General features: G+C 40.3%; 2 protein-coding genes across 2 annotated transcripts; both read left to right on the top strand.

The window, feature by feature from the left end:
* The first annotated feature begins 2,673 nt into the window (after window positions 1-2,673).
* LOC122649578 (trichohyalin-like) lies at window positions 2,674-6,112 on the top strand. The gene is made up of 7 exons (XM_043842780.1): window positions 2,674-2,947; window positions 3,259-3,374; window positions 3,491-3,609; window positions 3,717-3,879; window positions 3,960-4,186; window positions 4,281-4,647; window positions 4,738-6,112. The coding sequence occupies exons 1-7, from the start codon at window positions 2,789-2,791 to the stop codon at window positions 5,918-5,920; spliced, it is 2,334 nt and encodes a 777-aa protein (XP_043698715.1). The 5' UTR covers window positions 2,674-2,788; the 3' UTR covers window positions 5,921-6,112.
* A 685-nt stretch (window positions 6,113-6,797) lies between these two features.
* On the top strand, window positions 6,798-8,795 carry LOC122651090 (pentatricopeptide repeat-containing protein At3g22690-like). The gene has a single exon (XM_043844424.1). The coding sequence runs from the start codon at window positions 6,798-6,800 to the stop codon at window positions 8,793-8,795; it is 1,998 nt and encodes a 665-aa protein (XP_043700359.1).
* The last annotated feature ends 3,393 nt before the right edge of the window (window positions 8,796-12,188 follow it).

The raw sequence follows: 12,188 nt of genomic DNA on the forward strand, positions 1-12,188 counted from the left end.
CAATTGACACCCCTATGTGGCATACATATTGATTGCAACTATAACCAATGAATCTAGTTGAAAATTGAAACTTTAAAATAGGCTAATGGGACCAATTGTCAATTAGGGTTGGTTTAAGATTGTGCTGGACTTAAAATGTTGCGGATTTCAGGCCAGGCTAGGGTTGGACATACCCAAAGTGTAGCATATGTGAAACCATGAAAGGCGGCATTAATTTGGACTTTGGAGTCATCATTGTTAAAGTTTAACTGGGCAACACAGGCCCACAACGAGTAGATAAGAAATTTTGAGTTTGGAACAAGAAAGAAGAGCCTTCCCTCCATAGTCCATTTGGAAGGCCCACCAAAAGGACCAATGGATTAAAATTTGAACCTCTATGACCCCAAAGCCCAAAAGGGCCTTTATAGGGTCTGGTGATCTTATTGTTATGAAGTTTTCAAGTTTAAACCCCAAAGAAGAATCAGATGCAAGCAACCCTTTTTGTCTCTTCCCTTTATTCTCTCTATAATCTTTTTGGAGGAAAATCATTTGCCACTTTTTGTTTGGTGGTGGGATCAGGGTTAGTGCAATTTAAAGTTTGACCAGTAGCTGGAAATAATGTCCATTTGAAGCAACTCTTCCTAATGTTAAGACAAAGGGCAATTTTGTTATTGTGAAAATGTTCCGAGGGTAACTCCGTCTTTCAAGAGTAGCCTTCCATGTACCTGTTATCAGAGTAGATTTGATTTTTTTGATGGGCATAAATTTGAGATTGTTAGGATCTGCAGTATGAAATAGGATTTATTATTATTTTTTACAAAAGGAAGTACACACTCATATATCCGTGAGTCACTCCATCTAAAAGAACGGGCTTTTGGGATGGATGTATTAAATGGAAACAATATGGGTTAGGGATTTACTTCATCGATGTTTTTCATACAACAGAAAAGAAAAGGATCTGGTTACTCGACTCGTCCATCAGCACGAATTTTGACGACACATGTTTTGTAGCAATCTCGTTAGGTTATGTGAAGACAATCTCTCACAACAGTCCACCCTCCAAGTTTAGGGCTGAAAATGGAGATCATCAGAGACCTTGCTGGACGTAGCGAATGAGAGAACGAGAGACATTGAGAGAGATCGTGAGAGAAAGAGAGACAAAGATAGGCGGTTATGCTTATGATCGCAGCCTCCCTTCTCCAATATATGTATAGGTGGGGACCAACAAGTGGCCCCCTTCTCATGCCCTAAGCCGAATGGACCCACTTGGTCCACAACTGCCTCACGTCGGCGTGGATATTGGGTTAAACCTAATATGGTTACAGGATGTTTACATGATATTAGAGTAGGATTTTTTGGGTTCTAATGCAGATATCTTTAGGCTTGCACTCCGCACAATGGGTTAAACCTAATATGGTTACAGGATGTTTACATGGTATCAGAGTAGATTTTTTTTTGGGTTCTAATGCAGATATCTCTAGACTTGCACTACACATAATGGGATCGTGTGGAGGCAACGATTAGGGGGACCAAGGCACGATGGTCATTTTGCACGCCCCCTGGTTCTAGGTGCGGGGGCCACACTCCCCCCCACAAAGAACGCTCACCCTAAATATATTTATCTCGTTTTCCTCCTCATTAAATATACCATTTCAATCTTCGCTATTGTTTTGATGTGTAAAAACCCAATGTAAGTGTGGTAGCATGGAGATGCCTCTTATTCTTCTTCTTTTTTGGGGAGAGGGTTCTCTACACTGCCGGAGTGCAGTTTCAGGCGAATGAGGGAACTACCTTTGGAATTTGATAGTAGGATAGGGGCGTTTATGACATATGTCAACTGGTGTTGTGCACCATATTTTTTCTTCTTTATTGGGCAAAAATTTTCATGCCCAGCCGTACATGTGCACGACTATCGGCATTAAATATAGTTAGATTGGCATAGAAACTAGGGGTGCAAGTTTGGTCCTATCGGCTCGAACCCGCCTTGAGCCCTAATAGAGCCTAGGCTGAGATATTTGGCCCTAAGGGCAAGTCAGGACTGGAATTTCTGGCCTTGAGTCAGGGTCGGGTCGGACTAGGGTTGAGGCCTCGGGCTAAGCCTGGCCGGCCCGACCCTGTTTTAATATATACTATAAAATATATATTGATATAATATATATATTATACACTTTAAACGTTACCCACATTTTGTTATATAATGTATTATATATGAAGACAATAAGTGATATAATACATTTTATTACAATGTTATTTTACGCAAAATTGATCATTTTCTCCCCAACCCATGCATTTCCTTCCCCTCCCCATGATCAGGGCCAATCAGGGTCAGCCCAGCCCGACCCTGAGGGTGGGTCAAGGTTGGATTTTTCTAACCCTAAATCAGGATCGAGCCTGGGCCAGCTAAGGGGACTTAGGGTTGGACTAAGGTTCTCTAAAGCTCGGCCCAACCCGACCGTGTTTTAGCCCTAATGGAAACACCTATTCAAAATGACATAAATACCTTTACCCCCTTTTTTATGGAGTTGACGAGAGAATCACCTTCTCTTTCATTAAAAATGAATAGGTAGGATTTATTGTTCGAGGGTAAGGAGTATAGAGAACTAGAGATAGCACAGCTAGCCGTTATAACCACCCCTCGATGACGTGGCATAAATTTGAAAAAAAAAACTTTTGGCCTAGACCTTTCAAAAGACGAATCGATCGTTACAATCTTCTTTGACACGCCATCCTCGTCTTCCTCGTTCAGCTATATCCTTACTGCTATCTCCGTTCTCACAGGTTTTCTACCGAAAGGTGATCACCAGAATCCATGGCGGCCAGATCGTCGTTGAAAGAAGAAGACTTGGTAGTCGATGATGGTCTCGGCTATCCCAGATTATATGCGAAGCTCTGCCGAGACCCCCTTCTCACTCCATACAATCATGGCCCTCCCTTCACTTTCATTCCGTATAGTTTTCAGCCTCAAGAGGTAAGAAAGCCACTGTCTTATTTCGATATTTTGTTTCGAATTTCATGGAGGAAATAATTGTTGGCGGGATATTAAGTGGTTAGCCAATCTCGGGTTTCTTCCAAATTTGGGTTTTAATGTGAATTTCCCAACATGTTAATTTGTTCTGATTGAAGTTCTGTTTTTGAAGTTGGAACTCAAAGAATATCAGGGGTTTTACTTTCCATTATATTTATATGTTGCAGATGAGTTCAATTATGGGTTCAACTAGATTCCATTTCCTTTTGATATTACAATCTTTCTAGCTTTTCTGGTTTTTCTGAATTGTACAGGATTCGAGAGCGAGGGAGTTAGACCAGATGTTCCCGGTAATTGACCCTGAAGCCAAACCTTCCATAAAGCCTAGAATTTATGCTAGCCTCCTCTGGAAGCAACTGAACCACCTCGGGTGAGTGTCCAGTCGCAGGTCTCAACTCCTTACGTAGAGCTTTCGGAAAGGGGAAAAGAATTTTGAGATGAAACTTAATTTCTGAACTTTATGTTCTTAATATTATAATTTACCAGGAATGCTGGCTTCGATCCTGAAAAATTTCGAGTAGACCCGTATGGTAACGTTCTGTATTATCATTCAGATTCAGGTTCTCCCCTTTCTTGGGAAATCGATCATTGGTTTCCTCTCTCAAGTAAGGGTTTACCGAACCTTTCTTGAAATTTATTTCCCAACTGCTCTCTCTCTCTCTCTCTCTCTCTCACTCTCATGTGGAGGATTTGGGATCTTTTGTTGACACAGGAGGAGGACGGACTGTTCCCTGCAATCTGAGGATACTACAATGGCAAGTATGTAAGAAGAAGCGTGATAAGTTGGAATTTCTCGTTCCCTGGTGGGATCTTCAGTTGGGGATCTCTGTAAACCAGTTTCTTAACATTTTTGCTTCTTCCAATTCTGATTTCAGGTAAGTTTCTTTCCTTTTAATTATTTGTTATCTCCTACATTTCTTTTCCATTTTTCAATGACTTCAAAAATATTTATCAGGTATAGAGCATTCCAATTTTTATTCTCTGAGGGTGAGAGTGAAGAATTAAATGATTCACAGACGGCCCAGTCACATACTTTTCCAAAACATTTTGTTGAGTCAAAACGGAAAATTGGCCTTGCTCCAGCTGCCATCATTTTATCTAGAGGAGAATATTCTGATGGGTCATCAACGTTAAGATCCCTTGATCTCAATAGACGAATCAGCCCAAACTCCTCTGCAACTGGTAGTGGAAGAACAAATATACAGCATTTCTCTGTTCACATTTTTCATTAAATTCCTTAGTGAAAATGCTTTGTTTTATTCCTTGAACATTACAGCTTCGAGGAAATTCTTGGCTGACGACAATCAATCACGCTGCGCCTCAATTCAGAGATTTAGGCCTAGTATGTCAAAGGAAAATGAGAATCCTGACATGGCTACTAATCCATATCTAGCCATTGTCATGGCCAGAGACTCCCTGAAGCAGAAGGAAGAGGCAGAAAAGATGCAAGCAGAGATAAGGAAATTGGATGTGGAACTGGATGAAATGAAGCAGAAGAATGAAGTGGAGAGGGTTGCTCTTCAAGACTTGGAGTTGGTGCTAATAAAACGTAGGAGAAGGGCTGAGAAGTGTAGGCGGCTTGCAGAAGGACAATCCTCGTACAGAGCTGTGCTAGAGAAGATGATTCGAGATGCTATGCACCAGTAAGATTAATTACAGAAAGTAGAAGCTCAAACAATCAGATTTTCTCCCGAACTAAATAATTTAGTCTTTTTCCTTTTTATGTGTTGCAGGAGTGTTGTTTATAAGGAACAAATGAGATTGAACCAGGCTGCAACTAGTGCTCTGACAGCAAGACTTGAAGCACAGAATGCGATATGTGATTCCTCTGAGAGGGAACTACACATGACATTCAAGCAAAAAAACAAGGTTGAGAAACAGATCAGGCCTCAATGGGAGCTAGCGAGGAAGAGATCGAGGATGGATGATACCCTCTTAGATCAACGAGACGATAAAACTCTTCTGTACTTACCGGGAATCATGCCAAGGAAACATTCCCATAAGGAATTGAGAGTGTTTCTGAAGGAAGAACAACAGAAGACATCTGAAGCAAGTTTATCACTTGATGAGAAGAGAAATCAAGAAGTTGAGGAGGAAAAAAATGAACCCATCAAAGGCATTGGCAGAGAGAAGACTGATGACATACCAATTGAGGAAAAGCTTGGAAAATTAGAGATTGAAGAAGACAGGAAGGAGGACATGCGGTTTTCTGTTCTTCATAGCCCTGAAAGAGAGGAGGATGAAGAACGCAGAAAGGAACGTGGGAAAGGGAATGTAGAGAAGTGGCTTAAAATGCTGTTAGACAAAACCCAGGAAGGACCAATCATGAACTCACCTCCTCGAAATATGGATGCACATAGGACAAGCAAGACCGAGGAATCTCAAACCGAAGATGAACATAGTACAAGCAAGACTGAGGAAATGGTAAGAAAGTTGAACCTCACGAACCCGCAGAAAGAGGTAAAGATTTTGCAGTTTCCAGCATCAGAAAACAAGAAAGGTCTCAAACCAGTCCAGGAAGATATTGCGGTGCAAAATATCCATCAGAGAGACGATGGAAAGAGAAAAGAACAGATTGGTGAGGAGAAAATTGGTGAAAACATGTGTGAGAAAACTGATGCAAGAGAAGTGAGTAATGTAGGCAAAGGCATCGGAAGTAGCTTGAGTTTTGAAGGTAAGGAAAGAAGAGAGAAGAGCGGTAAGGAGAGGGGGCTTGTGAGGAGTGAGAGTGCAAGAATATTTAGGCAAATTCCTTCTTCTCCCTCTGTGATATTGGGAATTAGAAAAGGAGTTGATTGCATGAGGAAGAAGCCCATGGTGATTGGGTCTGATGAAGATGGAGATGAGAATCCTGTGGTGAAAAACAACTTCATCAAGTCATCCATCAAAACAATCAAGAAAGCAGTGAAGATATGAAAGTAATGAATTTGTTATTTTCAATTAATCAAGCAGTGAACATGAGAAGTGATTTTACATTGTGTGTTCAGCATTTTCTTTAATTGATTTAGAAGGCTAAATAATAACTTCTTTAGTTAAGCAACTGTTTGTAAACTTGGATGTTCTTTTTTGTATCTGTAAATAAAGATTGGTGTTCTATGAACTCTATGAAGAAATTGTATGATGGATTTTTTTAATGTCAATGAATGCTAGTTAGTAACTTCTTTATTTGGACAAAGGATGTCCAAACTCCAAATTCTTTACTTGGTGCAATAGTAAAGGTTGCTCCACAGGTTTGAGTCTGGAAACAGTCTTTTTGCGAAAACAGGGGTAAGGCTGTGTACATTATGACCCTCTCCAGACCCCGCAGTGGCTGGAGCCTTGTGCACTGGGTGTGCCCTTTTATTTCTTCCTTGCTGTCAATATATGATAATGAAGCTATGTTAGTAAAAGAATAGAAAAAGAAACCATCAAAAAAAACAAAAAAGAATAGAAAAAGAGGTGGGGAACCAAGTTAGTTCTTTCCTCTTCCTAAAATAAAATGATACTGAAGGGTGTTTTGGTAAGTTAAATGGTTAGTTACCATTTCAGGGGTTTTAAAAGTTGGTTTTTCCTTGATTCACCAAAGAAGCCGTTGCAGTGAGCCAGTGAACACCCCCTCCCTTTTTTTTTCTTTCCCCAAGCCAAAAACAAATCCATGATCCTTCCTTGACCAGCATGATTCATGCGCTACCTCTACTTTCTCCCTCGGCAAGCATCACAAACCAACTTAAGATGGGCACAACATCGTCAAGATATCATCTCCCTCCTAAAAAACTGCTCCAAAATACAGTCATTGAACCAAATCCATGCCCAGATGATCCGGACTGGTTTGATACAAGATATCTTCTTGGTTAGCCGGATTATTGCTTTTCTTACCAATCCATCTGCGTATCTCAATATGCACTATGCTCGTCACATATTTGATCAAATACACCACCCGAACGAGTTCATATGGAATTCCATGTTCAGGGGCTACACCCAAGGTCGAGCTCCAAGAGATGCACTATTACTTTACAAGCAGATGCTTCTCCATGGGTTTTCTCCTGACAATTACACATACCCAATTGTAACCAAAGCTTGCTCTCATCTTTGTGCGCTTCAAACTGGTAAACTTCTTCATGGGCAGATTGTTAAACTTGGGTTTCAATCGGATGTATGTATAATGTCTGGCGTTATCAGTTTTTATGTGAGTTGTCGGAGAATCAGTGTTGCAAGAGAAATATTCGATGAAATGCCTGAAAGAGATGTGGTTGCATGGACAACAATGATATCGGGTTATTCTCAGTTGGGCTGTTCTGAGGAATCCTTCCTTCTGCTAGATGAGATGGAAAGGACAGGTGTCAAGCCAAACAACATCACCATCATGAGCCTACTTTCGGCATGTGGGAATCTCCAAGCTCTTGACAGAGGCCGGTGTCTCCATTCTTATATTCTGGAGAATAACATGGAACATGAAACGGTAATTGCTAATGCACTCATCAACATGTATGCCAAGTGTGGAATCATGTCATGTGCGCTGGAAGTTTTTGAAACGACCCCCATGAGAAATGCAGTTACATGGAATACTTTGATCAGTGGCTTCATTCAGAATGGCCTCCCTACAGAAGCAATGAGGCTGTTTCGAGAAATGGAGTGCTCAGTTGTAAGACCCAATGAGATCACAGTTGTAAGTGCTTTGTCAGCTTGTGCACAAATGGCTGATTTTGAACAAGGAAAAATACTTCATTTGTACATAAAGGAAAAGAGGTTTAACCATGATGTCTTTGTAGGAAATGCTCTTATTAACATGTATTCAAAGTGTGGGGATTTGGATGGAGCTATGTGTGTATTCCATCAAATGCCAGACACAGATGTTATTTCATGGACAACGTTGATAACTGGCTACGTGCATGGAAGCAAGTTCAAAGAGGCCTTGGCAATCTTTCAGGAGGTGCAGCTCTGTGGAGTCAAAGCAAATGAAGTTACTTTGGTTAGCTTGTTATCAGCTTGTTCACAGATTGGAGCATTGGGTCAAGGCAAACTCATTCATGCTTACATTGAAGAGCACAATGTGAAGCAAGATCTGTGTCTAGGAAATGCATTGATTGATATGTATGCCAAGTGTGGATGCATTGAAAGTGCATTATGGGTATTTCATGGTATGTCTTGTAAAGATACTTTTTCGTGGAATGCAATGATTGGAGGGCTTGCCATGCATGGGCATGGAAAAGTAGCCATTGATCTCTTTACCCAAATGCAAAGGATAGGGGAAACCATACCTGACGATGTCACCTTTATAACTGTTCTCAGTGCATGTTCTCATACAGGTATGGTTCTCGAAGGATATCACTACTTCAAATCCATGTCTAGCTTATATGGCATCACGCCAAGCATCGAGCACTATGGATGTATGGTGGATCTCCTCAGTAGAGCGAGCCTCTTAGAAGAAGCAAGGAAATTTATTGTAAACATGCCGATAGAACCTAATTCAGTCATTTGGGGATCTCTGCTTTCTGCTTGTCGTTTCCATGGTAAGGTTGAACTTGGGGAGAAAGTTGCTGAACAAATCCTCAAGTTGACTCCTGATGACAAGGGTGTATATGTGCTTCTTTCAAACATGTATGCTAACCTGGGTAGGTGGAATGATGCGAAAAGAGTGAGAACTAAGATGGAAAATACAGGAATTGAGAAGTCCCCTGGATGCAGTTCAATTGAAGTGAATGGTGTTGTTCACGAATTTTATGTGGGGGAAATAGCGTATGATAAATCTAGTCTTACATATTTAGTTCTCAATGGATTGATGCTTCAATCAAAAGAGTTGTTCTATCAATGAAGTCTCAGCTACATTCACTTCTTGTTAACAACTATTAAGTATCTGACTACTGCTTTAGTCTAACAGGACTTCTGGAAACAGATCATTCTATGAGTCTCTTCATCATGTTCAGAGGCAAACTTCCCAGTCATGCACCCTCAGCACTCATACAGTCTCATGAGATTCAGACTGCATTTGCTAAATTATTACAATGTAACTGTTGTTCTTTAGGATGTCAAAATGATTATTTTTCTTTCAGTAAAAATATTCAATTGTTAACAAAGGAAAAATCAAATTATTAACTTGAGGAGCCCCTTGTCAAATTCATTTTTGTACAGATAGATCCATTTGCATTGTCTAAAAGAAACTAAATCATTTCTATACAGAGAGATCCATTTGCATTGTCTTAAATAGAGAAAAACAGTCTTTGTGGCCCCCCCTCTATTCCTAGACCTCTTGGAGGGAATGATCTTTTTTCTTGGAGAATAGAAAGTGGGCTTAAATCGACGTCTTGTTTGATCTCAATAAGGGTGTCGACATCGTTGTGTAGAAGATGTTGCCTTCAATAACAATTACTGCTAGAGCTCAACATGAATGGATTCTGGGGGGGGGGGGGGGGGGCTTCTAACCATGGGTAAAACCTGATTTCCGTCGATTCATTTATGATAGATGAATAGGAGAAAAATCCGCATTAAACCCCTTACCTTTGGTTGATTTCCTTGGGGTTGGGGGGGGAGGAATGCCCTTCATATGGAGGACCATATAGTTGATATGAGCCACTAAATTTGAGGGGTGACATATCCAGGGAACATGGCTATATAGGCCCTAGAGATTGAGATACTAGAAAGAAGCTGAGCTGGGCTAGTTTAACTGGATTTAATCTGTGCCTAAAGTCGCATTTTTTTTTTTGTGATAGTGATGTTGCACAAACCATACATCAATCCCAAAATGTTAACCGACTTTTAGGACAGTGGAATGGCGGATATACACAACACACACCCGATGTGGGACTAACCCACTCACCCAACGCACAACAGTAAATTTTTTTTTTGTTTAGATAGTGATATCACACAAACCCCCTAAAGTTGCATTTGGATTATATTTATGTTACCAAACATTTTCAGGGAAACAAACCCTCAAAAGTATGGTTAATCTTTTTCAAGGAGAAGTGCTGCTCTAATCAGAGACAGCGATTATACGTACATATAGAAACTTTGATCAGATTAGTTGGTGGCCCGTCAATTCTGTCCCTGTTCCCAATCAAAGCAACATAAAATTCCCGATGTTATTGTGTGCAAGGAGGAGCCATCGATACAGTAACATAAGAACTGCAGAAAGCATCTCAGGGTAAGCCATAATACCCTGAGATACTGCTTCAAGCTCTTGTATTGGCAGTTCTTTTTCCACTACAAAAGTAACAGAACCTTCTCCCATCAATCCTAATTGCCATGTTTACACCTTCTGTTATATCAAGAAGAAAAGTTGATGAGAACTCTTATACGGAAACGCCAACTACTGTTAGCAGTCTTACATCTTTCATATATGTTGATCTTCTGATTCTTATCTCAAATAATAGACTAATGACCAAACACAGGCCTTATAGAGTACAGAACAGAGAATAAATAGGCTAAAATTGATGGCACCCTTTGCTTTAGGTATAGAGGTTACTATTTACATATAAAGCTGAAAATTTTATTCTATGGGATGTCAATTCTATGATTAACACAGCCCACCCACTACATAGCTATAATTAAAAGAATGGAGGGGGATCGCTGTCAGGCTGCATGGCACCTGCATCAACATGGAGGCTAATGAGAGTGTGTAAGGGGCATCCAACACGGGTGGAATTTTTCATTTCACAAGGGTCTGTATCTGAACACAGACGCCATGCAGCCTGGCAAATCAGGGTAGGAAATTGACACATTTCTGCCAAAGCAGGCCTTGCTTTTGGTTTGGGCTCGTGCAGCTCATCCTAGTTATCGTAGCGGAAGACAACGATGGTGAGTTCTAAGTGCAGCAGTGGATGGATGAGGAGTGGCAGTGGATCGCGGGTGATGCAACGATGGTGCCTGAATAGTAGGGATGCCTCTCGCCCTATCATAGTCAATATTATGTCAGCATGGGAGATTTCATTATACACCAATAATGTGCCAATCCCATTGATTGCCAAAATTATAATTGCCCTAGATGAATAGGAATGTAAGGATTGACCTAACCCAAACGGCATACGAATAGCCGAATAGGGAATGAGCTTCTAGCTCAGTGACGGCAGCTAGCCATTGGAGGTCCAGTCTAAGTTCAAAGAGAGGTCAAGTGTTTGATCCTCCTACCCTCTACCCTCTCTAACTAATAGTTGTAGATAGTAGTAGTAGTGTAATAATAAGTGGCCCTATGGCCCCTTGTTGGCCCCATTTTGGGTCTTTATCTGACCCCTTGTGTATGCTTCTCTGACCCATTGTGGGCCTCACAAAAAAAAAAAAAAAAAAAAGTATACAAATTGTAAGGAAAGGAGGTGCATTTTTTTTATAATATTTTCTAATATTGTCCAAATCATGGCCTATCTTTATCAAAGAAAATTTGAAATTTGATGTATAGGAGATGTAGCCCTACTTTCCCACAAAGTTGGGCCCCCGTGCTCCCTGACATATGATAGATATTAGGACCTCTAATAAGTCTTTCCTAAGTGGGCCATCAATGAAATAAATATTCATCTTTAAATTTGGGTGGCAAAGTAATTAATCAGTGGCTCATGATTCTTGTAGAGTGTAAAAATTTGTAAGAGAGTTTCCACAATAGTTTTCGGAATTTGTAATAGATAGGCGTATCGATTGTGATCAATATCAATATAATACTAATTCGTATTGTTGCCATTGGTCATTAGTATCGACAGTGATTGATATAGGATCGAATAATATGAACTAAAATTATGGTCTACATTACCAACAATGTGTCAATCATTTTTTTTTTTCAAATAGAAATATGGAGAAAAGAACATTGTCTAGTCGTGGTCGCTATGCGAGACATAGGAGTGCACAAAATTATCGCCCAACCCTAAGTAAAATTGTCAAAAAGAAAATCTTAAGAAGAGGGATAAAACACTGATTTGGATAGTTTTGTAAACCTAAACTTAAAACAGGGTGGTTAGTTTTGTAATGAGAAACTCAAAAGTGATTAATCATGTAATTAAGATAGATCCTTAATTAGACTATCCACGCAGCCAAACATGGGTGTGAGGTGTCTGATCAGGAAACAATCGGAAAAGGCAAGAATCTCTAGTAGTTCATGTGACATCTCAACCGATCAACGTCTTCAAAGTTGAAGCAGGCAAAGGTTTAGGATTGAACAGATGTCCAACTCCTAAGACCTAAGTCCTAACCACTTGAGACAGTGAGGTTGTGGGCCTAGTCCCATAAT

This window comes from Telopea speciosissima, chromosome 2 (genome assembly GCF_018873765.1).
Source record: "Telopea speciosissima isolate NSW1024214 ecotype Mountain lineage chromosome 2, Tspe_v1, whole genome shotgun sequence".
Classification (NCBI taxonomy): Eukaryota; Viridiplantae; Streptophyta; class Magnoliopsida; order Proteales; family Proteaceae; genus Telopea; species Telopea speciosissima.

Excerpts from the sequence above, each read along its gene's own strand:
- LOC122649578 (XM_043842780.1), top strand. The coding sequence starts at position 2,789 with ATGGCGGCCAGATCGTCGTTGAAAGAAGAAGACTTGGTAGTCGATGAT. Across the intron at positions 4,187-4,280 it reads CCCAAACTCCTCTGCAACTG|CTTCGAGGAAATTCTTGGCT; the intron begins GTAGTGGAAGAA and ends TGAACATTACAG. Across the intron at positions 4,648-4,737 it reads ATTCGAGATGCTATGCACCA|GAGTGTTGTTTATAAGGAAC; the intron begins GTAAGATTAATT and ends TATGTGTTGCAG.
- LOC122651090 (XM_043844424.1), top strand. The coding sequence starts at position 6,798 with ATGATCCGGACTGGTTTGATACAAGATATCTTCTTGGTTAGCCGGATT.